This window comes from Vipera ursinii (assembly GCF_947247035.1).
Source record: "Vipera ursinii genome assembly, chromosome: 3".
In the NCBI taxonomy this organism is placed as follows: Eukaryota; Metazoa; Chordata; class Lepidosauria; order Squamata; family Viperidae; genus Vipera; species Vipera ursinii.
Window position 1 is genome coordinate 211,864,582 of NC_139516.1, and position 27,487 is coordinate 211,892,068.

Here is a 27,487-nt window from a genome sequence, read left to right on the forward strand (position 1 = left end):
AAATATGCTTTAATCACTGGGTACCGGGCAGATACATTCTGCAAACTCTTAAAAAGTTGCTGGGTTGACAAAAAAACACGGTCGGGCTAGGTAGCAACCCACCCACCTCGGGAATCAGACAGTGGCTCCGGCTCCTGCCAGCCTCCCGGACGGAGTCCCTCAGGCCTGGGGCAGCTGCCAGAAGGGACCAGTGGCTGTGCAAAGCTGAGCCCCAGAAGTGTCGGGACGGACCAGGAGTGCAGAGAACTGGGACGCCTCTTGTGGGGCAAGGACGAGCCCTAGGCCCTGGTTCTAGGAAAAGCAGCAGCGGGGTGAGCCCTGGAGCCCCAGGCCCGTGAAAGAAGACGGCATACCGAAGAGGGCCAGAAGCCCCGAGGGGGGGAGGTTGGGGGAGGAGAGGGAGGGGGGCTGCTCTCATCCGCTGATGGGACTGGGGAAACCCCCAAACAAACCTGAGTCCTTTAAAGTGCCAGGGAGGCAGCCCCTTTGCCCACCCGTTCAAGTGGCCCAGCTTCCCTCTGAAAAGGCCGCAGCCTCTGCCCTGCCAGGCACGGTTGGCGTCAGTCCTAGTTCCTATTGCATGGATGGAAGGCAACGGCTCAAGGGGTCAATCCTGCCAGAGGACCAGCTCAAAACCGGGGCACCAGGAAGGTTATTGCATCGATCCAATATTCGGACTCAAGAGTACCTGACAGACAACCATCTCACACACACGCACATGCACAGAGACAAGATAACACCCGCCAGGCAACTCATCCTCAGCAGAATCCGTGTGGTGCCTTCAGTGGATCTGGGCCTCCCAGGAGGCGGCAGAAAGTCTGGAGGGGGGAGGCTGGCCACGGCCAGCACCCCCCCCCCGCTGATCCTCAGGAGGAAGAGGCAGGACGGAGGAGGAGAGTGTCACTGGCTTCCTTCGTAATTCAGCACGTAGTAGTCGTGGACGTACATGAGGACGGCGATCGGCTGGCCAATGATCAAGGACATCCAGACCGCCGCGTTCCCATAGTTGCCCTGGAGAAAGCGGCTCACAAACCAGGAAAAGGGGATCTGGGGAGGGGGGGAGACCAGCAGCAGCTTAAGAGGGGGGGGCTGGGGGGTGGCAAAAGCCCTGAGGTTTGTCCACAGCCCCTCCTGGGCTCCCCGAATGCCACCCGTGGCCGCGAGCCTCCTGATCTCACCTGGGCCATCATGCCCATGAACGCCCACAGCCGGAACATCTTCAACGGGACGCTCACCAGGTACTGCCAGGGTTGAAGAGAAATGGAGAGATCAGCTGAAAGTCACCACGGACGCCCTCTTGGGGGGTGGGGTCAACTAAGCCCAGGGAAGGGGACAGGTGGGGGCCAAAAGCAGGCTCTGAGTTCCTAGTTCGGATGCGGCCCGTGTCGGTTAGTAGAGAGAGGTACTAACCTCGTGGAAGAAAGCAGAAGCGAGGAACACAGCCACGTGGCCCGTCCACTTCCCAGTTCCCTTCTTCATCAAGGGCTTGTAGAAATGCCTAGAAAATGCACAGGGGCAAAAGAGACCCCGCCCTTAGAGAGTCCTGACCTCCAGGGAGAGCCAGGGGGCCGGTGGGTCCCTAAGTCCTTCCCACGTGGCCTCAACGGCGTCTGGCAATAGGCGGACTTAGGATCACCTAAGGATCATCCTTGCCTGCTTGGACTTAGAAAGAGCCAGCCGGGCAGGTACCCTGGAGAAGATGGAGGATGGCGTCTCCCAGGTAACCCTGGCATCCCTGGCTCAGGCAGGTGGAGACGGCCGATGAGCTCCAGGAACGTGTCTCTGGGGATTCTCCAGGTGCTTTTGTCAGGAGGCCACTGGACTTTCCTGTTGTTGCTTTTTTTGAAGACCTTTCGCTTCTCATCCAAGAAGCTTCTTCTTCAGCTCTGGCCGCAACGACTCTGAGAGAGAGTGCTAACAACCAGACGACCGCAAGGAGTACAAATCCTTCCGTCCCTCACCGTCCAGGCTGAACTGAAGAAGCTTCTTGGGTGAGAAGCGAAACGTCTTCAAAGAAAAACAAAGTAAGTCCAGTGGCCTCTTGAAGAAAAAAAGAAAAAGCACCTTCGGGACTCCAGGAACGTGGGAGCTTCTGCCGCAAGGAGGACACCAACCTCCGGGCATGGACAACGAGACAGGGCCGGGAAGGTCAGCTCAGCCATGCCAGCTAGGCCTCTCTCTCCAGAAACGGTGTGAAGGCTCCAAATCCCGTTTCTCTCCTCGAGGCCGATGAGGCCCTTCCGGCTTTCAGATCGCCAGGCTGGGAGGAGCCCCAGCGGCAGCTGGACCAGGCGCAGGCGGCCGGCTGGCTCCAAGCGGGCCTCAGGAGCCCCTCTCTGGGCAGGAATGCCCACCGTTCCCGGGGCTGAAGCAGGAGCGCTCTTCCCCACCTTGCCCCTTTCAGGTGGTCCTCGACTTATGACCTCAACTGAGCCCAAAATTTCTGCTGCCAAGCGAGACAGTTTTCTGAGTTTTATCCCACGTGACGACCTTTTCCTGCCACAGTTGTTAAGTGAGTCGCTGCCGTTGTTAGGCTAGTCACCCAGTTGTTATGCAAATCTGGCTCCCCGTTTGATTTTGCTCGCCAGAAAGACGCCAAAGGGGATCACGTGACCCTCCCGGGACGCTGCAAACCCTCATAAATACGAGTCAGTGGCCAAGCGTCCGATCACGCCACTAGGCGGGAAGCGGCAGTGGATGTAACTGTGAAAAACTGGTCACTGTGTAACTTTGAAGGTCACTAAACGAGTGGTTGCAAGGACCACCTGTGGCTTGGATGTCCTACCTCAGGCACCACTTGTGGACGGGGATGTTCCAGTTCTGCCAGAAGTAGGTCACTGACTCCGCGTTCCTGCAAAGGAGCAGCAAGATCAGAAGAGGCATGGGAATGAAAGGCCAGTCTAGGAATGATGGGGCATCTCTACGCTCATAAGCCCTCTCCCCTCTCCTTTGGACAGGGGCCGCCCTGGACCACTCCAAGTGCCAAGATGGAGGGAGTCCTGCAAGTGGCCCGTTCACAAAGATCCCACGCACGAAGACACACTAGCCGACTCACCACCAATCCCGGTAAAACTCTCGGTCCCCAAACTGCAAGATCTCGGCTAGAAAGTTCAAGATGGAGTGGAAGTACCAGTAGAAGAAGATCAGCCAGATCAAGTGATTGGGAACCTGTAGAGACACGAGACAAAGGAGGCCCCGTTGGTGCTCTTGGCTTCCTCCAGAACAGGGCCACTTTAAGACAAGTGGACCTCAACTCCCAGAATTCCCCAGCCAGCTGGGAGTTGAAGTCCATACATCATAAAATGGCTGAGGTTGCCTGCAACGCCTTTTTTACCATTGAGATAAAAGTCCTACAGAGGCCCTACGGAAAGAGCTTTTCTAGGCACTTTCTTCCTGTGACCAGTTTGGATTCTATGACTTGCACTGGCTGGGGAATTCTGGGAGTTGAAGTCCACACGGCCTTGTTTGGGGACTCCTGCACTGAAGAGCTTCCTCTTTGGCCCCAAGGAGCTTCTGGGAGCAACGTCCCGATCCTGAACCAGGAGAGCAGCTCCCACCCCCCTTTAGGGAAGAGTTGCTGTTGGCCTTCCCTAGTGCCAAGCCAGACGGGCCTTGGGCTCTGGCGCAGGAGGAAGCCATTTTTGAGTCTGCCCCAAGAGACACATTCCAGGGACAGCCACATCCTGCAGGCGGACCACGGTGCTGGGCCCAGAACTGGAGCTACCAACTTCCCTTGGAGATGGAGGCCACACTGGCGTCCCCCACACTGCCCCTCGCCCCGCTTCCCAGCTGGGCCTCCTCTTCTGCCTTCCAAATGGAGACTACAGCTCCCAGGATTCCTCGCCAGCCATTTGTGGTACTTACCGCTAGCTTCAGCAGACGCTCGATCATCCTAGAGTAGTCCATGTCCTGCAAAGCAAGAATAGCTTCAGTCTTCTCCTTCCCCAAGGCGGCCCTGTCCCCATCTCTCCCAGCTGCTCAAAATTAACCCCAATGTCTCTTCTAGATTGGCTGAGGCACATGGGGGTCTGAATCTCCGAGCTTCTCAAGTTTCTAGGCATGTGGGCGTCCACATTCGTTAATTTCCTAGCCAGCCAGGCAATTGCTGAAATTTCCAGATCTGGAATTTGCCTCCAGAAAGTTGTGGGTGCTCCATCACTGGAGATTTTTTAAAAAAACTGGGTAGCTATTAATCTGGAATGGGATAGGGTCTCCTGCCGAGCAGGGGGTTGGACTAGAAGACCTCCAAGGTCCCTTCCGGCTGTGTTATTTTATTAAAACTGGCAGCTGTGAAATACTGTCCAGTGTATTTAGACACGCAGCCCGCACAGTTGGAGAAAAGACAAACATGGGGGTCAAAATGCTGTCCCTCGCCCCCTGCAGCAGGAGACGGGGGTGCGAGGTTCAACCATAGAGGGGTCCTCCAGGTGGGAGAAAGTGGGGCCATCTTTACCATGAGCAATTAGGAGGGAGGGGCTCCTTGCAATGAGGTATCCTAGAAGAGGCGTCTTCCGCAGATACGCCCTCCCCTCAAAACAGACAAGCTTCTGAGGGGTCAAGCTGTTCTCCGAGGTCTCCGTTTTTATGCAGACGTTTCATTACCCAAACTGGCACGCCTGAGGAATTCTGGGAGTTGAAGTCCACAAGCAGGGCTCTTCAAATGTGGCCTTTTTATGACTTGTGGACTTCAACTCCCAGAATTCCTCAGCCAGCGTGAGAGAACTATGTGCCTTTTATGACTTGTGGATGTCAACTCCCAGAATTCCTCAGCTAGGCATGTGTGCCTAGCTGAGGAATTCTGGGAGTTGAGGTCCACAAGCCATAAAAGGATCACATTTGAAGAGCCCTGTTCTAGGGGCCTGCCCTCTCCGTGTTAGTGGCGGACGGTCTTGGGAGGTTCTTTGGTTGGGCCGTTTACCACTGACTTGCTTGCCGGGTCCTTGAATTGGGGGACTGCTGACATCTTGACCGATGGTACGCTCATCTGGGGGGTGACCGCCGGTGGGGAGGTGTTTTGGGGTCTTTGCGTTCTCTTTCTGGCTTGTTGGTCTTTGATCTTGTTGGACTTGGGTGCTCTCTGAGCTGGGTTGTTTCCCTGCAGGCCTTTTATGACCCAATTAGGGAATATCATCTGTGCTAGATGGACGTTGAGAGGAGGAGGGGGAGGAGGGGGAGGAGGAGGGGGATTATAGAGAGTGCCTGGCGCTCTCTGTGCTGGGCGGTTTCCTGGCAGACGTTTTATGACCCAACTAGGGAACACCATCCGTGCTAGAAGGGAATGAGGTTTACAACTTCTAGCACGGATGACGTTCCCTAGTTTGGGTCATGAAATGCCTGCAAGAAAACCACCAAGTTCAGAGGCCACCAAGAAACCTCCGTTTCCACCCTGAGGTACAAAGGTTCTCCTTTATCCATACAAGCTTCTAGTCCCTGGTGCTCCAAGGACCTTCAGCGAGGGAGCAAGAAAAGCGGAGCTTACCCGGAAAGGCTTCATGGAGTTCTGAATTGTGGGCACCATCCACTAGAAGAGGAAGACCGGAGACAAGTCGCTTATGGGCCATGTTGTCCAGGCCTGACCAACCCCCAAGAGGGGCTCTCTTGCCCTGGGACTGAGACTCCTCCTTGGGCAAGAGAACAAGGTGCCGAGGGGGGCCATCTTCACATGCACAGCAACTCCAGCCGTTCAAGATCCTTGCCGATGAGACCCAACCGCTGCACGGCTGTTCTAGAGTGGCCTTGACCGGAAGGAGCCATTCTGGTCCACTCAGAGGCAGCCAGACTGGGGAAGCGGGGTGGGGGTGGGGGGCTGCCCTCCCAGCCCTCAAGGGTGCAACTCTGAACCAAGCCTGAGGAAGCCTCGGGGGCCTTGGGCCGACTTCCACACCCCTGGAGCCCACTGCCTCCCCTCCAAAGGCCGGGGAGACTCCTCCGCAAGTCAGGATCAGAAGCACCAGAGACTCGAGGCAGGGCCAAGCGCCGGCTCTGGGTCCGCAGCCCCAAAGGGAGGGGCGACACTCCTGCAGCCTCCCAGGGCCGCCCCCCACTCCCTTCCCAGCTCTGGGCCGCGCCAGAAATCTGGGATTCTTACGAGAGGCCAGAGGAGAGCCTGCCAGGGGAAGCCCCCCCTCCCAGTCACAGAGGAAGAGGGCAGGCCCAGAGGGCCCCCCCCACTCACCTGCTGAATCAGCCCCACCAGCAACTGCAGGAAGAAGAGCTGCAGGAGGAGGAAGAGGAGGGGGGGAAGCCAGGGTGAGTGCAACCAGCAGCGCCCTCCGGATTGCCCGGCCCAACCGCTTCCCGTCCCTCTAAGCGCCCCTTGCAGCCTCGGGCCCTTTTCCCGGGGAAGCCGTGGCCGAGGACTCGCTGGAGAAGCGGCAGGGCCACAAGTGGCCAGAGCCTCCAGTCGGACGGCCGCTGACCCAACGGACCCGCTCTGGCTGTAGAAGGGCCCAGCTGAGATCCCACCCAGCCGCCTGGGGGTCAGCCTGGATGACCGAGGCTCCTCCCAGGACCAACGCTGCCAGCGCAGCTCCCTTCGACACTCAGCCGCCCAAGGAGAAGGTCGCAGGTGGCCGCCCTCCAATCTATGAGCGCAGGCAGTCCTCGGCTTACGACCCCAAATTTCTGCTGCTAAGCGAGACAGTTGCTAAGCGGGTTCTGCCCCATTTTACGACCTTTCTTCCCGCAATCGTTAAGCGGATCGCTGCCGTGGTTAGCTTTGTCACACGGTCAAGTGAATCTGGCTCCCCATTAGCTTTTACTGCCAGACGGTCGCAAAAGGGGACGCTGCGACCGTCACAAATAGGGACCGGATGCCAAGCGTCCGAATTTTGATCCCATGACCACAGGGGACGCTGCAACGGTCGTAAGTGTGGGAAACGGTCGTAAGTCGCTGAAAAGCAGCTTCCCCCGCCCCACCCCCAGGGCTGGAGGGAGGACCCCGCCCAGAAGGAGGCTCACCATCTCGAAAAGCCTGCGCAGAAGGAAGCGCTTGCGGATCCGTGGGGAACGGGGGAAGTTCAGCTCGTAGCACAGCGTGGGGGCCAGCAAGAAATAGTAGAGATCTGCAGGGGGGGAGAGGGGGACCCTTATGAGGGGCTGAAAGCGAAGGGCGGCGTCCGCCTCCCACGGAGGAAAGAGAGCCGAAGGGGAGGGGAGGGCACGGCCACGTCGGCATCCAGACTGGGGGAGGGGGGGAACAAGACGCCGCCACCCAGGGCCCACGGCCACCGCATCCCACTCAATTCCCGCCCCTCCTACGAGACACACACACACACACCCCGGTCTCCTCACCTCTGTAAGTCAGGTTGTCTGGGTAGGTCACCTCTTGTGGAGTCGCGTTCCCGTTGGCTTTCTGTGGCCCTGGAGCTGGAACGGAAAGAGACCGTGGTCACGGCGGTGGTCCAGCTGATCCAGGGAGAGACACCCCCCCTCCTATTCCACCATCCCCGAGGGAAACGCCGGTGAGTCACAAGCCAGCTCATCCACTGCCCTGGGGACGGGGGGACCCTGGAAGGCCAGGAAGTGGCTTGTGCCAGGCAAGAGGCAGGCAGGACCCCCGAATTGAGCATGGAGGAGGAGTAACAGGCAGCAGGCCGGAGAGTTCCCATCTCAGCCCAGCTGGGGGTGTCCCAAGGCGGCACTGGCAGCCTCCCCCATCAGCCAGACTGGGAGAGGTTGGCTCAAGAGCTCTCTGAAGAGCGTCCCAAAGATGGGTTTTCAGGAGGCAACTGGTCTCTCTTGTTTTTCTTTGAAGAAGTTTCGCTTCTCATCCAAGAAGCTTCATCAGATTCTGACTGGATGGTGGGGAATGGAAGGATTTATACTCCTTGCAGAGACCTGGTCATTTGCATCCTTTTAGAGCAGACATGTCAAACTCGCGACGTCACATGACGTCGCACAACGTATCAGGAGAGCTTTGTCATTGCTAGCCGGGGTGGGCCCGGCTTCCGGATGACACCTCCGGCCCGCGGGCCGGCAGTTTGATACCTCTCTTTTAGAGAGTCGTTGAGGCCACCTGGAGGTTTGTCTCTGTCCTCAGGATCACCTGAGTGGTGCAAATGGGCGTGGAGCCATCTTGGAATTGCTGAAAGGACGGTGTTGTAGACTGGAGGTAGATGAGGTCGTATCCCTCCCCCTCTGCCATACCGTCCCTTCAGCAGGTCCAAGAAGGCTCCACACCCATTTGCACCACTCGGCTGACCCTGAGGACACAGACAAGCCTCCAGGTGGCCTCAATGACTCTCCGAAAGGATGCAAATGGCCAGGAAGGAATATAAATCCTTTCCCACCATCCAGTCAGAGCCGAAGAAGCTTCTTGGATGAGAAGCAAAACTTCTTCAAAGAAAAAAACAACAACCAAGGAAGTCCAGTTGCCTCTTGAAAAAGCACCTTTGGGTCAACCATGACCTGGGCGATGGAGAAGCTCCAGAGACCTTCAATGCTACCACTCCAAGCACCAATCCAGGAAGGTTCACGTTCCTCAACTAAAACATCTCAGCCCTCAGTAGCTGGACCCACAAACCGGGTCTTCCTTGGCCCTCAGCAAGCTCCTTCCTCAGCTTCCCTTGAGTTCAGAGGCCTTCAGGGGCCACCTTCTTTTCCCTCCCTCCTCCCCCCCCCACAAAGCACCCCCTCCTCCCCCCATGCCAGTCCTCCCGCTGTGGGCCTCCGGAGGAAGCCAGGCCAGAAGACGCCCCTCTGTGCTCACCTGCGTGCCCTCGGGCGGCTTTCGCCGACCGCTTCTGGCGGCACCACTTGTTGACGTCCCTGAAGGAGAAGAGCTTGAGGAAGAGGATGGTGTGGACCATGAGGGCAAAAACAGCCCCAACTGTGGAGGAGGACAGGAAAGGCAGGGTGAGGGGCTTCACAGATGGCATTGCCTCTGAGGTGGGGGAGCCCCAAAGAATTCGTGGCCTTGGTGAAGAATCTGCTTGAACATGGTGCCTCTAGATCAGAGGGCCCCATCCTTTCGGGCACCGGGGACCGGTTCCACGGAGAGAAGATTTTCCGTGGACTGGAGGGTGCCTGGTTTTGTGTGCAGCCTGCATCCCACGGATGGGGCTTTGCTTGTTTCTGCGGACCGGTTGCTGCCCTGCGGCGGGCTGGTACCGGTCCACGGACCGTGGGTTGGGGACCCCTGCTCTAGAAGGCTGAAAGGAAGAGGTCCGCTGCGGCCTTGGGAACTGAAGCAGCCTCTCGTCTCCCCCAGATTCCTCCTTCTCTCCCGAACAATGAAACAGCCCAAACATCTGGTGGGCCATGATCAGAACACAGAACAGCAGCTTCCCTGTGGGCTCCTTGGTGGATACGGGGCTCCTCCCAACCCTCTGCAAGACCTCTGCAAACAAGAACTCACAAAAAAATTTTTAGATTAGATAACCTTTATTGTCATTTTTCCTGTGGACGCAATGGCACACATTAAAAATGAAATTTAGTTGCTTCCTCTCAAAGTGTACATATACATAGCACACATTTAAAGCATACTATATACAACATATGTATAGACCTACACCAGGGGTAGGCAACCTTGGCTCTTTTGTGACTCGTGGACTTCAACTCCCAGAATTCCTGAGCCAGCATGGCACAGCTTGGAAACCTCTCCCTTTCCCCTCAGCATGGCTGGCTCAGGAATTCTGGGAGTTGAAGTCCACGAGTCACAAAAGAGCCAAGGTTGCCTATCCCTGACCTACACCCTTACATATAAGTAACCTATAAATATTAAACCCTGTCCATCTTGAATACATAATGGAAGGAGGAAGCTTCAGAGTTCACAAGGTTAATACCGTACGGAACAAAGCTGTGACCGAATCTGACTGTCAGGGGTGACCGACACTCCAGAAGTTGGGCTCAAGATCAGAAGGACCTGAACAGACTTGAAGTCTGGGCCCCTACCTAACAAATTCAGTGTTGAGGAACACAAGGTTTTACACTTAGGCAAGAAGAGCCAAAGGCCCAGGTATGGAATAGGTGGGACCTGGCTCTGTGAGTAACTGTGAGAGGCATCTTGGGGTCCTTCTCCAAAGCACATGAAAGCAGCACAACGAATTGGTGGGAAACCAATCGAGGAGAGAAGCAACCTAGGGAGAAATTTCCGGACGGTGAGAACAATCAATCCGTGGAACAGCTCAGAGAAGTTCAGAGAAGAGCAAGGAAGATGACCAAAGGCCTGGAGACTAAAACCTATGGAGAATGGGTGCAGGATTTGGGAATGGCCAGTCTAGAGAAAAGAAGGGGGGAAGGGGGGGGGTTATGAGGGGCTGCCTCAAAGAAGAGGAAAGGTCCAACCGATTCTCCAAAGCACCAGGAGGCAAGTCAAGACACAACGGAGGGAAACCAATCAAGGAGAGAAGCAGCCTGGAATTAAGGAGAAACTTCCTGATTGGGAGAACAATCAGCCAGCGGAACAGTTTGCCACCAAAAGTTGTGGGTGCTCCATCACTGGAGGTTTTTAAGAAGAGACTAAACCAGAGGTCTTTAAGCTTGGCCCTTTTATGACTTGTGGACTTCAACTCCCAGAATTCCTCAGCCAGCTGAGGAATTCTGGGAGCTGAAGTCCACAAGTCATAAAAGGGCCAGGTTTGAAGACCCCTGGACTAGACGGTCACTTGTCTGAGATGGTGTAGGTTCTCCTGCTTGAGCAAGGGGTTGGACTAGAAGACCTCCAAGGTCCCTTCCAACTCTCTTATACTGTGGTTCCTTGGCCATCCTGGAGGAGATGCAGCCCCATCCATGAACAGCTCACGGGGGCAGGACAGGCTGTGTTCAGGCAAGACAGTCCAAGCACCAGGTTGCCCCGAGACCCCCACCCAGCCCATTCCCACAAGACATCCTGCCTGGCAAGGCCCCCCTCACCGGACGGCACCCACCTGGCGTGATGGTGGTGACCGCCAGCACCACCAGGGCAGGAAAGCACAAGACCATCAGCAGGTTGAAGACGTGCAGGACGGTCCCGCTGCGCTCGGATAAGGAGCCCTGAAGCACAAAGGAAAGGGGCTCATCTTAATACCCAGAATCAGAGCCCCCCCTGCCCAACCCCCAAAGGCTTAAGCGCAGCCCAGACCCCACCAGGAACGCTGCAACTCTCGTTCTGACCCACACCTGATCTGGAAAGTCAATGCCTTACTTCTTTTTCTTTTCTTTTTTAATATATATATATTTATTACTTTTTTATAATCACAAGTTCTTAATATTTTATCAGCAACGTATTGTCTGGGTTCCAATATTTAACTTCCTAATACATATTAAGTTCCTTTCTCTCTACCTCGTTTTTCTAGCCATTGATAAAAAGTATCCCATGTTCTAAAGCAGGGGTCCTCAAACTTGGCCCCTTTATGACTCGTGGACTTCAACTCCCAGAATTCCTCAGCCAGGCAGGCTTTGGGTTCATGCAGTCTAGATCAGGGGTCCTCAAACCTGGCCCCTTTATGACTCGTGGACTTCAACTCCCAGAATTCCTCAGCCAGGCACGCTGGCTGAGGGATTCTGGGAGTTGAAGTCCACAGGTCATAAAAGGGCCCAGTTTGAAGGCCCTTGTTCTAAAGTATACCAAGTCTTCTTTCTCTTTCATTTTCAATGTCCACCTGTCCATTTCTGCACAATTTAGAATTTTTTTTGATTAACTCTTCCTCCGTTGGTAATGCTGCATTTTTCCAATGTTGAGCGAATACAATTCTTGCTGCAGTTAAAACATGTAATATTAAACACATTCTTTCCTACAATTATACCTAACAAACATAATTCTGGCTTCAAGTCTTTATACCAGTCCCCACCAGGAACATTGTTAACTCTCGTTCTGAGCCAAATCTGAACTGGAAGTTACACCTTACTTCTTATCCTGCCCAATCAGGACTTTCTGCCAGTTCTGGAAAAGTGGCATCAGGGATATCCCACTGTGGTCACTTTAACACTTGTGGACTTCAACTCCCAGAATTGTCCACAGGTCTTAAAAGTTGTCCTAAATCCAGTCTTTACCCATGAAATGCCCTGAAAGCAGGCCTGAGACACCAAACACAAACCCACAATAACCATCATGCACCCACCCGCCCACCGGCTCTCTTGCTCAAGGTTTTGTTCTCAAGGGCCACGAAGGGCAAAGGATTCCACTAGTCCCCAACGTACGACCACGACGGAGCCCAAAATTTCTGCTGCTCAGCAAGACAGCTGTTATGAGTTTTGCCTTATCTGACGACCTTTCTTTCCGCGATTGTTGAATGAAACTTTGCAGTTGTTAAGCTAGCGACACGGCTGTTAAGTGAATCTGGCTTCCCCCACTGACTTCGCTTCTCAGAAGGTCACAAAAAGGGGATTGCGTGACTCCGGGACACGGCGACCGTCGTAAAGTACGAGTTAGTGGCCAAGCGTCTGAATTTTGATCGCGTGACCTTGAGGATGTTGCAACGGCCGTTAAGAGTGAAAAATGCTCGTACGTCACTTTTCTCAGTGCCGTTTGAGCCGTCGCTAAATGAATTGCTGTAAGTTGAGGTCTGCCTATACTTAAAACAGCTGAATGCCAGATTTCCAGGAGAAGACTTGATCAAGCGAGTGAGAGGGGAGTCTCTAAATTTGACATTGATTTAATTAAGAAAATTTATATGACTGCCCAAACCATCCTCGGTGACCCCGGGTGGCTTGCAAAGATAAAAGCCTAACATAAAAGGCAATAAGCCTCCGATCCCCGCCCCGCGACAACAGTTAACCGAGTTAATTGATCTGCAAATAAAGGAAAAGGAATAAGATCCAAGGGCCGGCGCCCCCTGCTCACCGCCGCCAGCTTCTTCTCCACGTGCAGAGCGACCAGCGCGAAGCCGTTGGCCCCTGGAAAGGAAAGCACAAGGATGGGGGTCTTGGCCACCCACAAGCCAGCCCCGAATGTGGCCGCCCCGCTCCCCCAAAGGCCTTCCCTCTCCACTAAAGCTCTGCAAACCCTTTTTTTTGCCAGAACCCACCCTTAGCCTTCCCCGTGTCGTGCCGCAGTGTCCTGAACTGGACCTCCCCCCCCCTGCAGCCAAATTTCAGGGGTTCAAGTGATGCAGAGGCAGTAGGACCCCCGCCTACCCCGTTCCCTCCCCCGAAGGAAGGACAGAAAAGGGGGGAGGCAAAGCTGACTCACCAATAATAAGGCACGGAGCAGGCCAGCTATAGGGGTCCTTCAGAAACAAGGAGACGACTTGGATGGGGTCCACAAGAATGCCGTACCTGAAAAATAAAGAATCTTGTTGGCTCCAGGCCAACTGGGGGAGGGGGGGAAGGAGGGGCAGCCTGTTGTGAGATGTGGCAGCCTGTCAGCCCCCCCCTGCAAACTTTTGTTATCTGTTTGCAGCTGAGATCTTTGCAGTTTAAGGGCTCATTGGGGCTCTTTGAGTTTGTTTCCTTGCAGATATTTCATTACCCAAACTAGCTAACATCATCCAGGTTAGTCCTTCTGTAGTTTGAACACTGTGCCCCTCCCCACAAATCTGTCCCAGAGCATTCCAGGGTTCTTGAGCAAGGGGAAGGGAGGGGCCTGCCCCCACATCCCTGGGTACAGAAATGGTCTAACCACGCTTTGCCTCATGCACAACGCTGCACTGTGCGTTGGAGGGGCACACACGCAGCAAGCCCTGCACAAATTTCTCCCTTTCGTGAACGTGCCCACTGTGGGGGAGGGGAGCTGCAGAAAGGTCTTTCACGTGCGTGCAGCACCGCAGCTGCAGGAGAGGCCAGGCTGGAGTGGAGAGCGCAACCTTTGAGGTGGCCAAAGGCCAAAGCGAAGGTCTGAAGCCCCTAAAGCAACCTCGGACCCTTTAAGACTTGTGGACTTCAACTCCCAGAATTCCTCAGCCGGCTTAGTGGCCATTTGGAAGGCAGGAGAGGAGGCCCAGATGGGAAGTGGGGCTGGGGCACAGTTTTGGGGACACAAATGTATCCTCCTCTAAGGGAAGCTGGTAGCTCCAGTTCTGGGCCCAGGGTGGTGCTCTGGCTGTCCCTGGAATGCGTCTTTCAGGACAGACTTAAAAATGGCTCCCTCCTGCGTCAGAGCCCAAGCGCCCCCCCCCCCCCGCCGCCGCCCGTGGGACCCCTGCAAGGGGCTGCCTCTGGCCAGGGAGCAGGAGACGGAGGGCATGCAGAGCAGTGGGGAGCCACAGGGTGGCAGCACCACCCTTGCCAATCTGCCAGAAATAGAAAGATGCTGGGCTGCTTCCATGGTACCCTGGCATAGGAGGACCAGAACCTGGGGGGGGGAGGACACCCCCTTTCCTAGTCCATTCAGTCACAGTTTTGTTCCATAGAGCAGGGGTCCCCAACCTTGGCAACTTTAAGACCTGTGGTCTTCAACTCCCAGAATTCCCCAGCCAGCGCATGCTGGCTGGGGAATTCTGGGAGTTGAAGACCACAGGTCTTAAAGTTGCCAAGGTTGGGGACCCCTGCCCTAGAGCATCAATCTTGGGAACTCTCCATGGGTAGGTATGTAGTTTCTTTTGAGAGCAGGCAACAGACTCCCATTTGTAACGTGGGCCAGAGTGCTCATCTTATCCAGTAGCTCCACTCCTATCTCCAGTGGCTGGATGACCGTGGAGATTCTGTCATCCGGGCTGTGGTGGGGTCCCAAAGGGGCTTTTTTCCAAATGGAGACTGGACTTTCTTGGGGTTTCCCCACCCCCACCCCTTTGAAAACGTTTCGCTTCTCATCCAAGAAGCTTCTTCAGTTCTGACTGAATGGTGGGGAATGGAAGGATCGATGTCCTTGCAATGGCCTGGTCTTTAAAAGCCCCTTTGGCACAGGGGCTACAGCGACCCAGCCATCCCCCCCCTGCAGCCCCCCCTCCGGTGATAATTAAAAGCAACCTCCCCCCCCCCCCGGCTCAGCAGTGGGGGGGGGGTGAGGGTGGCTCTGATGAGTTCTGTGCCATGCCTGAGCTGGCTTGGCACCCCAGGGCGATCTCTTGCCAAGGGGCTCCCCTGTAGTCCCCTCCTGACCCCCCTCCCTCCCAGGCAAGGGGCAGAGGTCAGGCGAGGGCTGGGTGGCAGGGCCAAGGGGCGGCCTTCACGGCAAGGCTGGAGGGGGGGAGCCCGTCACTCACTTGATGAGGTTCTCCAGGAAGAGGCGGGCGTTGCTGAGCACCTGCGGGAGACAAGAGAGATCAGGCAGGGAGGGGACGGGGGCCCGATCCACTCGGGGCCAGGGAGGAACGTGCCGCTGAAGAACAAAGGTCCGATGGAACCACACCCTGGGCCGAACAAGCCAGCGCCCTGCAGGCGGTCCTCGGCTTTTGGCAATTCAGCCCAACATTTCCGTCGCTAAGCAGGACAGTTGTTAAGTGGCCTTTTGCCCCATTTTTATAGCCTTTCTTGCCACTGTTGCTAAGTGAACCACCGCGGACGTTAAGCGAGTAACACGGTCGTTAAGTGAATCTGGCTTCCCAACTCACTTTCCTGGCCAGAAGGTTGCGAAAGAGGGATCGTGTGACCCCGGGGCATTGCGACCGTCATATATATGAGTCAGTTGCCAAGCGCCCGAAATTTTGATCAGGTGATCACTGGGGATGTGTGAAAAACGGTCATAAGTCACTTGTTTCAGGGCTGTCGTGACTTTGAACAGTCACTGAATCAATTGTTATAAGTTGAGGACTGCCTGTATTATTTACTGAATAATGCATGAGAGAAGAGAAGTATATACACAATCCACATAATTAAATACAAAATTTCTACTGGAGGAGGAGGAGACCAGTTCAGGTCTCCAGGCGGTGACCTCCGGCGATGCCTCAGGCAGACCTTCCCGTTGTGTGCAATCTTGCACAACACATTTAGTAGTTTGCCCACCAGCACCACAATCACAACAAGGGGAGTCTTTCCAAGGCTCTCCCCAACTTCAAAACCTGCAGGATCAAAACTCCCGCCATCTCTGCCGAGGGGGGGGAGGGAGAGGATGCCCCTCCCAGCCACCGGAGGGACCTTGCGGTGCCAAGAGTGCGGTTACAAGGCAGGACTTCCACCAGGCCGACGACGTTTGCAAAGGGCCAAGGGGAAACGGGCACGTCTGACCCACTCTCCCACCCACCCACCCCGAGTTAACCCAGCAAATCCTGCAGCGGAGGCAACCTTGGGCCGGCTGGCTCTCTGGAGGGCAGACTGACTGGCAGTGCCAGCCACCGCCACACCCTGGTTGAAGGTCAAGAAGCCAACGTGGCAAGGGCTTGCCACCTCCAACTGCCACCGCCAGCTGGAGGATCCGCCTGAAACAGGGAGACTACTGACGGGGTCAGGGACAGAGGGACACCCCATTTATTGTTAAGGTCTCACAACACACAAGCCATTTGCCCAAGGATGGAAACTAGCAAGACTCCTCTGCCAGGGCAGCCAGCGGTGGCATTTGGGCACTCCACCAACAGGGACGGGAAGTCCTTCTTTTTAGACCACAGGTATTCAACCTTGGCCACTATAAGACCTGCGGACTTCAACTCCCAGAATTGTCCATCCAATATGCTGGCTGGGGAATTCTGGGAGTTGAAGTCCGCAGGTCTTAAAGTGGCCAGCTTTGGACAGCCGTACTGTACTCTGTGTTTCTCAACCTTGGCCGCTTTAAGAGGTGTGGACTCCAACTCCCAGAATTCTCCATCCAATATGCTGGCTGGGGAATGCTGGGAGTTGAAGTCCGCAGCTCTTCAAGTGGCCAAGGTTGGACACCCCTGCTTTATACTTATGGATGCCTCAGAAAACCCTGATCTGCAACGGCCCCCAAAGACTACAATGCCTTCTGTTGGGGTGCTGCCAGAAGCTTCTCCATGCAGAGAAGGTCCAGGGGCCTCTCGTGGTGCCCCTTTGGTTGAACTGGTGGAGGGGCCAGTTTCAGAAGACTCAGCCCCAAAGGGAGTCCCTGGTCCACGTGAACCAACATGCGAAGGACGGTTGCAGGAACTGGGCACGGCCAGAGTAGAGAAAAGAAGGACTAAGGGGGACAGGACGGCAGTATTCCAATATTTGAGGGGCTGCCACAAAGAAGAGGAGGGGGTGAACTGGTTTTCCGAAGCGCCCGAAGGCAGGACAAGAAGCAACGGATGGAAACTAGTCAAGACGCAGCAGCTTGGAACTAAGGAGAAACTTCCTAAGAGTGAGGACGATTAACCAGTGGAACAGCTTGCCACCAGAAGTTGTGGTTGCTTCATCGCTGGAGGTTTTTAAGAAGAGACTAGACCAGGGACCGGCAACCTTGGCTCTTTTATGACTCGTGGACTTCAACTCCCAAAAATTCTAGCCTGTGCAGAAATGGACAGGTGGACATTGAAAACGAAAGAGAAAGAAGACTCAGTAACCTTTAAAACAGGGGTCTTCAAACTCAGCCGTTTTATGACTCGTGGACGTCAACTCCCAGAATCCCTCAGCCAGCGTGCCTGGCTGAGGAATTCTGGGAGTTGAGGTCCACGAGTCATAAAAGAGCCAAGGTTGCCTCCCCCTGGACCAGACAGTCACTTGCCTGAGATGATACAGGGACGGCTGCTTGAGCAAGGTCCCGTCCAACTCTGTCGTTCTGTTATTATTCGGCTTTTTTGAGCGGCGCCCCCTGTGCCAGTTGGCTAGAACCAGCTATTTCGAACTGGGCTCTCTTGCTTGGCACAGCTGGCACCCAGGAGATCCCAAAACCAGCCAGGGAGAACTGCAGTGCAGGACGACTTTGGGAGGGAGCCCGGCGCTGGGTCATTTGTCCTGCAGTCCCACCAGTCCATCCAGCCTTCCGGACGCCAGGAACCGTCCCGGCTCATGAGGGCGCTCCTGGCACGGTTCTCCTTCCCCAGGGCTGACAATGATCTCTCTGAGAGGCAGAACCTGCTTGGAGGTCACCACCAGGCTCCGGGGTTAAGCTCTCCATAAATTTCCGGGAGACCGAAGCCGTTTTCCCCCAGGGAAGAAGCCCTCCGGAGCCTCAGGGCACTGAAATGGCCTGGGGGAGCCGCCCTCCCTCAGAGGGGCTGCTGACAGCCGGCCAGGGGATCCTCTGAATTGGGAGGGGTCTTTCCTGCAAATGCCCGTGAGGAGGGAATCGTCACAAGCGGACAAGCGGAATGTTTGGGGAACAAGAGGGAGGAGGAACAGGGCAGTCCTCAAGCACAGGGGTCCCCAAAGGGGGGCCCTTTAAGACTTGTGGCCTTCAACTCCCAGAAGGCCACGAGTCTTGAACTGGCCAAGGCCGGACATCCCTGGCCTAAGGCAGCCTTGTTCATGCTGCCTGGGGAATTCTGGAAGTTGAAGTCCACAAGTCTTAAAGGGGCCACCTTTGGAAAACCTCTCTGGAGGCCGCATGGAGACCTACCGCCTTCCCACCACCGTAGAAAGCTGGAAGACCCCAAGAGAGGGTGGCTCTGGGGGGAGAAGGTGACCGCTGCCTCCCACCCCGGGGGTCCCTCCTCTCCAATATCCTCAGCCATTCCATCCGAGGACCCAGAATTGCCCCTGGAATGCCCGAATCTCTTTGGCCTGGCCCGTTTCCAAGCAGTCCGTCCCGCCACGAGCTGCCACTTACCCGAAGCCAAAGCTGCCAGGCCACCGGGCTGTTGAGACCACAATATCCTCTCTGTGCTGCTAAGGGGCCGCCCAGAGTGCCTCTTCGGCCCGGCGGGCTGCCAGCTTTGGCGGCCCAAGAAACGCAGCTGGCGTCTGCCGCCGAGGGGTGCCAAGGGGCAGCGAGCCAGGCATCAGCCCTCCCCTCCCCACCCCGGGGATCGCAGTGGCTACTCACCAGCATGACCACACACCAGTTCAAGATGCCTCGGTAGTTGCTGAAGCCGCTGGCCGAGCTGAGCAAGGAGTCCTGCAGCTTGTGACACCTGGGGGGGGGCACGGGGGGGGGGGGAGAGAAGAAGGAGGAGCACCAGATTAGGCTGGATTTCAAAGGGGGATCCTGGGAGGGGGGTGTCCAATACAGGCTGTCCTTGAACCCCAAATTGCCACTGCTAAGCAAGATCATCAAGTTTAGCCCCATTTTACAAGCTTTCTTGCCACAATTGTTGTGGGTCGCTGCTGCTGCTGTTAAATTAGTAACAAGGTTGTTAAGTGAATCCGGATTTTCCCCCACTGAGGTCGCAAAAGGGGTTCACTAGACACACACACACACACACACCGACACTGCGACCGTCATAAATATGAGCCAAGCATCCGAATTTTGATCATGTGACCAGGGGGATGCTGCAAGTGTTGTAAACTTTGGTGACTAAAGGAAGGATGGTAACCGGAGGGCTCCCTCTGCACCTTGTGAAGACCACCTGCCCTTCAGCCTCAGCCTGTTGGGAAGGGCAGGTCCAGACTAGGGGGAGGGAGGGAGGGACAGCAACGGGAAGCGCCCTGGGGGTCCTGACGTGGGTCTGGCTGAGGAATTCTGGGAGTTGAAGTCCACAAGTCATAAAAGGGCCAAGTTTGAAGACCCCCCCCCCCGTGTTGACGTATCCTGGTTGATGAATTCTGGGAGTTGAAGTCCACAAGTCATAAAAGGGCCAAGTTTGAAGACCCCCCCCCCCCCCCCGTCTTGAAGCATCCTGGTTGAGGAATTCTGGGAGTTGAAGTCCACAAGTCATAAAAGGGCCAAGTTTGAAGATACCCCCCCCCCGTCTTGAAGCATCCTGGTTGAGGAATTCTGGGAGTTGAAGTCCACATGTCATAAAAGGGCCAAGTTTGAAGACCCCTGTTCTAGTCCTCCAGGCCAGCAGAGACTCCAGACAGGGTGGAATCAGCTGAGAACCTGGCTGAGTTGGAAGGGACCTTGGAGGTCTTCTAGTCCAACCCCTGCTCAGGCAGGGATTCCTATACCACCAACCCAGTGTGTGTGTGTGTGTGTGTGTGTGTGTGTGTGTGTGTGTGTGTTTTAAAAGACCACCCAACTCTACAGCAAGTCTGGGTAAGGTGCAGTGGAAGCAGTCAAACTTTTTAGAAAAGGGTTTGGCAACCCGCCTTGGCCACTTTTAAGACGGGTGGACTTCAATTCCCAGAATTCCTCAGCTAGCATGGGAGTTGAAGTCCACCTGCCTTAAAGGGTCCAAGATTGGAGACCCCCTGCCCTAGGTGTGCTCACCTTTCCCAGCTCAAACGCAGGACTTCCTCTTGTGCCCAAGCCACCTGCCTGGACCCGCCACTCCCCTCGGCCAACCTTGGGTCCTTCAACACCTCCCGAGAACCTTTGTCGGCACAGCTGGAACCGCCTCTCTGCAGCTGGGCCAGGCACACAGCTGGGGGAAAGCCTGCTGCCACCCAGGGATTCAGGCCCAGTTCTCTCAGCCCAAGGCAACTAATTAGGCTTCCCAGGAGTAGGAGGACTCCTGCACTTGCATCCCTAGAAGTCAACATCCCAGGGTGGAGCCACAGATGTCAACATCTTCATTCCGTGTTCACACCCTCTGAACGCGCAGAGATCAAAGACTTCGCTTTCTGAGCTCACAGACTGGAACGGCAGGTTGCCAAATCCTTTCCTAAACAGCCTGGCTGCTTCCACTGCACGTTGCCCAGACTTGTAGTAGAGTTGGGTGGTCTTTTAAAACACAAATAGACACACTAGTGGTATAGGGATTCCTGCCTGAGCAGGGGTTGGTCACCACGATGTAAAAAAGATGTTGAGACTCTGGAAAGAGAGCAGAGAAGAGCAACCAAGAGGATCAGGAACTCATAAGGAACGGTTGCTGGAATTGGGTCTGTCTAGTTTAATGAAGAGAAGGACGAGGGGGGACATGATAGCAGTGTTCCAGTATCTCAGGGGCGGCCCCAAAGGAGAGGGAGTCAAGCTATTCTCCAAAGCGCCTGAAGGCAGGACAAGAAGCAACGGATGGAAACTCGTCAAGGAGAGAAGCAACCTGGAATTAAAGACAAATTGCCTAACAGTGAGAACAATTAATCAGTGGAACAACCTGCCTCCAGAAGCAGTGAATGCTCCAACACTGGAAGTTGTTAAGAAGAGACCGGACAGCCATTTGTCTGAAATGGCGTAGGGTTTCCTGCCCGAGCAGGGGGTCGGACTAGATGACCTCCAAGGTCCCTTCCAATTCTATTGTTGCTATTAAAAGACCTCCAAGGTCCCTCCCAACTCTGTTATTCTGTTAATGTCAAAAGCCGGGTTCTCAGCGGACTCTGAAGTCTCTGCTGGCCGCTCTCCTTCCTCCCAACACCTGGAGGAACTTGCCACCACACCCAGGTGTGCAGCTCCTCTGCCTTTCAACATTCAGCCCAGGTTGAAAGATCCTAAGCATTAGGATGTTGCCTGGAAGCGGTCCGGGTTTGGATGGGGAGAAACAGGCTTCGACTCAATCCTGCCAAGACTGAGTGGCTGTGCATATCGGCATCTCGGATAAACCAGGTTGTTCCACCACTAATGATGGGGGGTGAGGTGTTACCCCCCCGTCGATAGGGATCGCAACTTGGGCGTCCTCTTGGATTCACGGCTCAATTTTGAAGATCACATAGGAGCCGTGACCAGGGGGGCTTTTGCCCAGGTTCGCCTGGTGCGCCAGTTGCGTCCCTATCTGGACCGAGATGCCCTACGCACAGTCACTCATGCGCTCGTGACCTCCCGGCTAGACTACTGCAACGCTCTCTACATGGGGCTGCCCTTGAGGACCACTCGGAGGCTTCAGCTGGTGCAGAATGCAGCTGCGCGAGTTGTTATGGGAGTTTCCCGATACTCCCGTGTAACACCTCCGTGAGCTGCATTGGCTTCCGATTGTCCTCCGGGTGAGATCCAAGGTTCTGGTAATGACCTATAAAGCTCTAAATGGCTTGGGTCCGGATTATCTAAGGGAACACCTGCTGCCGGCATCAACTTCCCATCATCCTGTGCGCTCCCACAGGGAGGGCCTTTTCAGGGTACCACCGGTTAAGGAATGCCAGCGGGCTATTCCCAGGGGAAGGGCGTTCTCTGTGGGCGCGCCGGCCCTATGGAACCAACTTCCCACGAAGCTTAGGACCGCCCCCGACCTTCGCTCATTTCGTAGGGACTTGAAAACTTGGTTTTTTGAGTTGTCTGGCCCAGACTGAGGGGTTTTAATTTTTAATTAATGAGGTTTTAGTTAAGTTCAGGGATTAATTTAATCTTAGTTTTAATCGTTTTTAATTGTATATGATGTATTTTAACTTTTAATTTTCCCTGTAAACCGCCCTGAGTCCTATGGGAATAGGGCAGTATATAAATTTAAATATAAATATAAATAAATAAATGATTCCAGGCTACTAATCTCTCTGGGCAGTCCTCGGAAGCAGCCCACAGGAGGGAGACCCCCCCCAGCCAGCCAGCCAGCTGTGGCCCTTGGAGCCCCAGCTGCCTTGACCAATGGTAAAGAGGGGCCCGGCGGCCTGGTGCCTTGCCAGCCCCTTTGTACTTGCAAGCATCAAGGAAATACTGGCGGCTCAGTCTTTGAGACCCACCCTCTCCTTGGAGGTCAGTGCTTCTGGAAGGGGGTCAAAGGGCCCTCTTCCAATGGGGGGGAGGTGTTGTCTGTGGCTTCCTCATCCCAAAGTGGCAGAAGAACTGGCAAAGGTGACAGGGGAGCAAAAATATCCAGATACAGGAAATCCTTGACTTACGGCCAGAGTTGAGCCCAAAACTTCTGTTTCTAAGCGAGACATTTATTAAAGAGCTTTTGCCCCATTTTAAGACCTTTCTGGCCACAACTGTTGGGTGAATCCCTGCAGTCGTTAAAGGAGTAACATGGTTGTTAAGTGAATCCGGCTTCCCCCAATGACTTTGCTTGTCAGAAGGTCGCAAAAGGGGATCGCGTGACCCCGGGACGCTCCGACCGTCGTAAATACGAGTCAAAGGCCAAGGGTCCGAATGTAAATCAGGTGACCCTGGGGAGGCTGCAAAGGTTGTAAGTGTGAAAAACGGTCATGAGTTACTTTTTTCAGTGCTGTTGTAACTTTGAACTGTCGCTAAACGAACTGCTGCTAAGTCGAGGACTAGCTGTACTCGAGAGCGACCTGCCTCTCTTGGCCAGCTCTGGAAACTTCTCCAGTGGAAAATCTGGTCAGGGTTGCCCCAAAGGGGCTTTTTTCCCCCAAAAGGCAACTGGACTTTCTCGCTTTTCTTCTCTGAAAACATTTCGCTTCTCACCCAAGAACCGGAGAAGCTTCTGGGATGAGAAGTGAAATGTCTTCAAGGGAAAAAAAACAAAAAAACCAAGGAAGTCCTCTTGCCTTTGGGAAAAAGCACCTCTGGGGCTCCCTCCCTTCCTGACTGAGGGGGGGGGCATCCCAGACAAAAAACAGGCACCACTCCACCAATCACACACACACACACAACCGTGCCCTCCTCCCCCCCCCCCCCCCGCTCCTTGAGGTTCTGTGTTACAATGTCGGCCTTCCTGACGCTGCTCACAGCTGGCCTTTCACGGTGGGCCCGGGACCCAGCAAAAACAGAAGCCCAACTGGGCCAGGCAGGACCCTCCACCGCACCAAGACCCCCACTTTGAAAGCCGATTTGGGGGGGGGGAAACAGTCACCGGTGGTGCAGAATTGCTCCCTGGCAAACTTTGGCCAGTTTCTGGAAAGGAGATGGAGGCCAACCGGTTCCCGCAAAGGAACCCTTTTGGGGTTTTAGCGGTCTTGCAGCTGAGCTGCGCATTCTTGCCTTGCCTCTCAGTGCCAACCTCTGACCCCAGCCTTGGGGATCGGCCTTGCCAGGGCAGAGCAGAGCGTGCCCTAGACACGTCTGGCGCCCCATCGGTTATGGGTTGGGAAGCCTCCTGAGCTGGCGAGAGAAGCCAGCCTGACTCGGTGCCGAATTGCCTTGTTCAGACCTGACTGCCGTCCCCGCAAGATTCAAGGGCTTCCCCTTTGAGGCTGTCCAGCATAGCCACTGGCTGGCTCTGTGGGAAAGGGGCGTCAGGGAAAAGCCCCCTCCCCACGTCTGTGGCAGGGGTTCCCCACCAGGGCTACGAAACGATATTCCGGGGTGTGTGAAAACTTGTCGCGTATATGCATAATTCGTTGCCGTTATTTAGAACTTTTGTAAGAGGTGCGAAAATATATCCAAAACGTTTTAGGGGTGCGTGGTATAGAAGAGGTTGGGAGCCGCTGGCCTACAGCAAGAGACCCCTACTCCTACAACAGCCGGCCTGCTCACCTAGATACCCATCCCAACTAGGGCAAAGGCAAGACAGCCAACTGGCCTTATTAAGCAGGAAAGCTGCTTGGGAGGTGGGGGCTGCCACTTTGCACCCTCATTCGTGCCTCACCTTGCCACGCACCTGGTTTCTGCTGCTGCAACCCCCCCCTTACGTACAATCCCCCACCCCCACTGGTGCCTTAAGAGTCTGCTCCGGGCCTAGAACCCCAAAACCCCCACAGAAAAAGCTGGCGGGGTCTGCTCATCAGGGTAGCAAGGTGCTATGACTCCCCCCCCCCCCGCCACATTCCTGAAAAAGCTCCAGATCAGGGTTCCTTTGAAAAGGGAAGCCCCCAGGCTCTCCTACCTGGGTGGGGGGGCCCTCCCCCTCTCACACCAGCCCCAGGCCTGCCTTCCTTTGATCCAGCTTCGCCAGGAACTGTGGGAGGGGGCTCCTGACAGAGGCCCCCCCTCCAGCCCCAGCACAGGGAAGGGCAGTGGGAGCAGCCTCAGGAGCGGCAAACTCTGCCCCCCCCCACCGTGTTGGGTTTTCATGATCAAAGTGTCTCCCCCCCGCCCCCCCCAGGGTGGAATCCTTTGGGAAGACATGGCTCTGTCTGAAGCATGGGCCCTAGCAAGATAAAACGGATAATAAAATCTACAGGTCCCCGGATAATGCTGTAAGTCGGTCACCGGGACTAAAGGTTGTTTCCCCCCTCCCCAATCCAAAGCTTTTGGGCTCACGCCTGGAGCCGTCCTCAGGGGAAAAGAAACCTCCGGTCCCGGAGAGTGGCCCAGATGGCACCTTGCAAAATGATCCTGAACCCAGGGCCCTGGCCTGCTCCCTATGCGGATCCTGAGGGTGCAATTTGTACCTTCCGACGTTGCTTCATCCCTGGAGGCTTTTTTGAGGAGAGACCGGACAGCCACTTGAGATACAGGCTACTCCAGGGGTCTTCAAACTTGGCCCTTTTGTGACTTGTGGCATGGCTGGCTGAGGAATTCTGGGAGTTGAAGTCCACAAGTCACAAAAGGGCCAAGTTTGAAGACTCCTGGGCTACTCTCTCTCTCCTTTATGGTTCTTCTTCCTGCCTCTTTCAAACCCAAAATTCTGCTCTGGGAGAGAAGCTTCCAGGTTGTAAAAGGGGGTGGTGGGGGGGGGAGGGAAAGCTTGTCCTTTTTGCTGTTTTGCCAAGAAAGCTACCTAAGGTAAGGCTAGGGAGCAAGTTCCTCTTCTTTGGCGAGAGCCCGTCTGCCCGAGGTTGTTTGCGCAAAGCTGGCCGCCTCGACTTCGGGCAACCCTGGGTCTGCCTTCCGTGCGTTAGGGAAAGTTGGGACGTCAGAAGAGCAGGATGGCGAACTCGCGCGGGACACACTGTCCCTGTGCCAGAAGTTGGCAAAACCTTCCTTGCTAAGTGCATCTGGGGTGCATACACACACACACACACACACACACACACAGACCCCCCTCCCCAGCCTGGCCAGGAAAGTTTTACTCGCTCTACAAGTCAATGACTCCAGAGCATAGTAAGCGCCACCACACCCTCTGAGAAACTGACTCTGCCTCAGCTTTGTCATCACTTTTGCAGGCCAAAGGTGGTGTGTACTTCAACAGCGACCCCGAGACTCCCTCTGACATGGGGGGGAAGAACAGCTTCCCCCCCCCCGCCTCCTCCTGGGGCTGCATCCCCTCCCCTGCCCAAAGTCCCATCAATATCTCAGGGGCTGCCAGGGCTCAAGCTGTCCTCCAAAGCATCTGAAGGCAGGACAGGAAGCAGCGGAGGGAAACTCACCCAGGAGAGGAGCAACCTGGATCTAAGGAGGAATTTCCCAACAGTGAAGATAATTAACCAGTGGAACTGCTTGCCTCCAGATATTGTGGGTGCTCCATCACTTGAGGTTTTTAATTTTATTTTATTTTAATCCCATTTATATCCCGCCCTTCTCCAAAGACTCAGGGCGGCTTACAAGCTTAGCAATAGCCTTCATTCTATGTATATGCCTGCTTATTAGGGCTTTCACACACACCCCCAAGCGGCATTATTACAAAGTCAGCTTAATTGCCCCCAACGAGACTGGACAGCCACCTGTCTGAAATGGTGTTAGGTCTCCTGCCTGAGCAGGGGGTTGGACTAGATGACCTCCAAGGTCCCTTCCCGCTCTGTTATTCTGTATTACTGAGGTTCTCCACTAAGCCAGCGATTTGCCTTTTTTTTTTCTTCAGCCAGTGAGTGAACAGTGGCAAATATTAATTCAGGCTAGCCAGCCACAGGTTGCAGGATTTCCGCCACACCCACCCACCGTGCAAAGAGGAGAGTGGGAGGCTCTTCTGAACTGATTTACAATGGTTGACCTGTTTTCTGCCTCTGGGGCAGAAACGAACTTTAGTCTAGGGTTAAATTCTCTGGGCGAGGAGTTTGTTTTGAGGAAGTGGTTACTCCCACTCGGGGAGCGCGGAACAAGTGCTGCAGAGCCACAATCCTCCGGCTGGTGAAACAGGTGGGCCGGGCGCTTTATCCGTTTCAATCAGAACACAGCTGGGAGGGACCCCGAGGTCTCCTAGTCCAGCGTTTCCCAACCTTAGGAACTTGAAGATGCGTGGACGTCAACTCCCAGAATTCCCCAGCCAGCTGGCTGGGGAATTCTGGGAGTTGAAGTCCACGCATCTTCAAGTTCCTAAGGTTGGGAAACACTGTCCTAGTCCAGCCCCCCCCCCCGTCCCGTTCCCGTCTCCTCTTAAAAACCCTCCAGCCCAAAGGGCCAGAAGCCAAAGGGGGGGCACGTGGGGCAGCACCAACACCGCAGGGGTGAAGGGAAAGGGCCCCACCGCCCCACCTTGGCCTCCAAGGGCAAAAGGTCAAGCCTAGCACCGAAGGGGGGGCATTTTGCGTCCCAGGAAGCGCCACGCGGGGGGGGAGGGGTCTGGGAGCGGCGTCCCAACTGGAAAGGTTGGGGGGATTCTGGGAGCGGAGGTTGCAGAGGTCGGGAAAGCCCCCCCCCCGAGGTGGGCTTCCAGGAGCAGCTGGGAGGCCCTTTCCTCCGCCTCACCACCCCCACCCCCCAGTCTTGAAGGGCGGGGGTCGCCCCCCCGGAGGACACGCCTGGAAACCTCGCGGGGGGGCCCCGAGTGGCGCCCCCTCCTCCCGCCCGGCCCCCCTACCTGAAGCTGGCGTCGGAGAAGGGGTCGCCGCCGTCCCCCGCGCCGCGCTGCGCCGGGCTCGCCTCTCCCGCTCCCTCGCGGGCCGGCCGAGGAACGGCCCCCGCCGCCGCCGCCCGCTTCTTCGGCTGCTGGGCGCCGTTGCTGCCCCGCTCGCCCATGGCCGGTGCGGCGGGCGGAGGAAGCCGAGGAAGCGCGGGCCCCGCCGAGCCTCCCGCCCCGTCCGCCGCCGTTGCTCGACGCCCGCCCGCCGCGCCCCGCCCCCTCGCAGGCCACGC

The 27,487-nt window shown here is 55.6% G+C and overlaps 1 protein-coding gene across 2 annotated transcripts; it reads right to left on the reverse strand.

Annotated features, from left to right (window-relative positions):
* DGAT1 (diacylglycerol O-acyltransferase 1) lies at nt 1-27,451 on the reverse strand. 2 transcript variants are annotated; one of them, XM_083357906.1, is made up of 17 exons: nt 27,219-27,451; nt 18,713-18,800; nt 15,063-15,103; nt 13,112-13,197; nt 12,764-12,816; nt 10,869-10,974; nt 8,711-8,830; nt 7,294-7,368; nt 6,961-7,064; nt 6,176-6,214; nt 5,480-5,521; nt 3,865-3,909; nt 3,056-3,168; nt 2,786-2,851; nt 1,411-1,498; nt 1,179-1,241; nt 1-1,047 (listed from the first exon to the last, which is right to left on the reverse strand). In XM_083357906.1, the coding sequence occupies exons 1-17, from the start codon at nt 27,368-27,370 to the stop codon at nt 901-903; spliced, it is 1,428 nt and encodes a 475-aa protein (XP_083214032.1). In that variant the 5' UTR covers nt 27,371-27,451; the 3' UTR covers nt 1-900. The 2 variants fall into 2 exon arrangements, with proteins under 2 accessions (XP_083214032.1, XP_083214031.1); XM_083357905.1 differs by having other exon boundaries at nt 27,213-27,451.
* Nucleotides 27,452-27,487: the final 36 nt, after the last annotated feature.

Coding starts and splice junctions, on each gene's coding strand:
- DGAT1 (XM_083357905.1), bottom strand. CDS start 27,370: ATGGGCGAGCGGGGCAGCAACGGCGCCCAGCAGCCGAAGAAGCGGGCG. Junction 3,910..5,479: donor ACTCCATGAAGCCTTTCCGG/GTAAGCTCCGCT, acceptor CTTGCTTTGCAG/GACATGGACTACTCTAGGAT. Junction 3,169..3,864: donor AGCGTCTGCTGAAGCTAGCG/GTAAGTACCACA, acceptor GTGTCTCTACAG/GTTCCCAATCACTTGATCTG.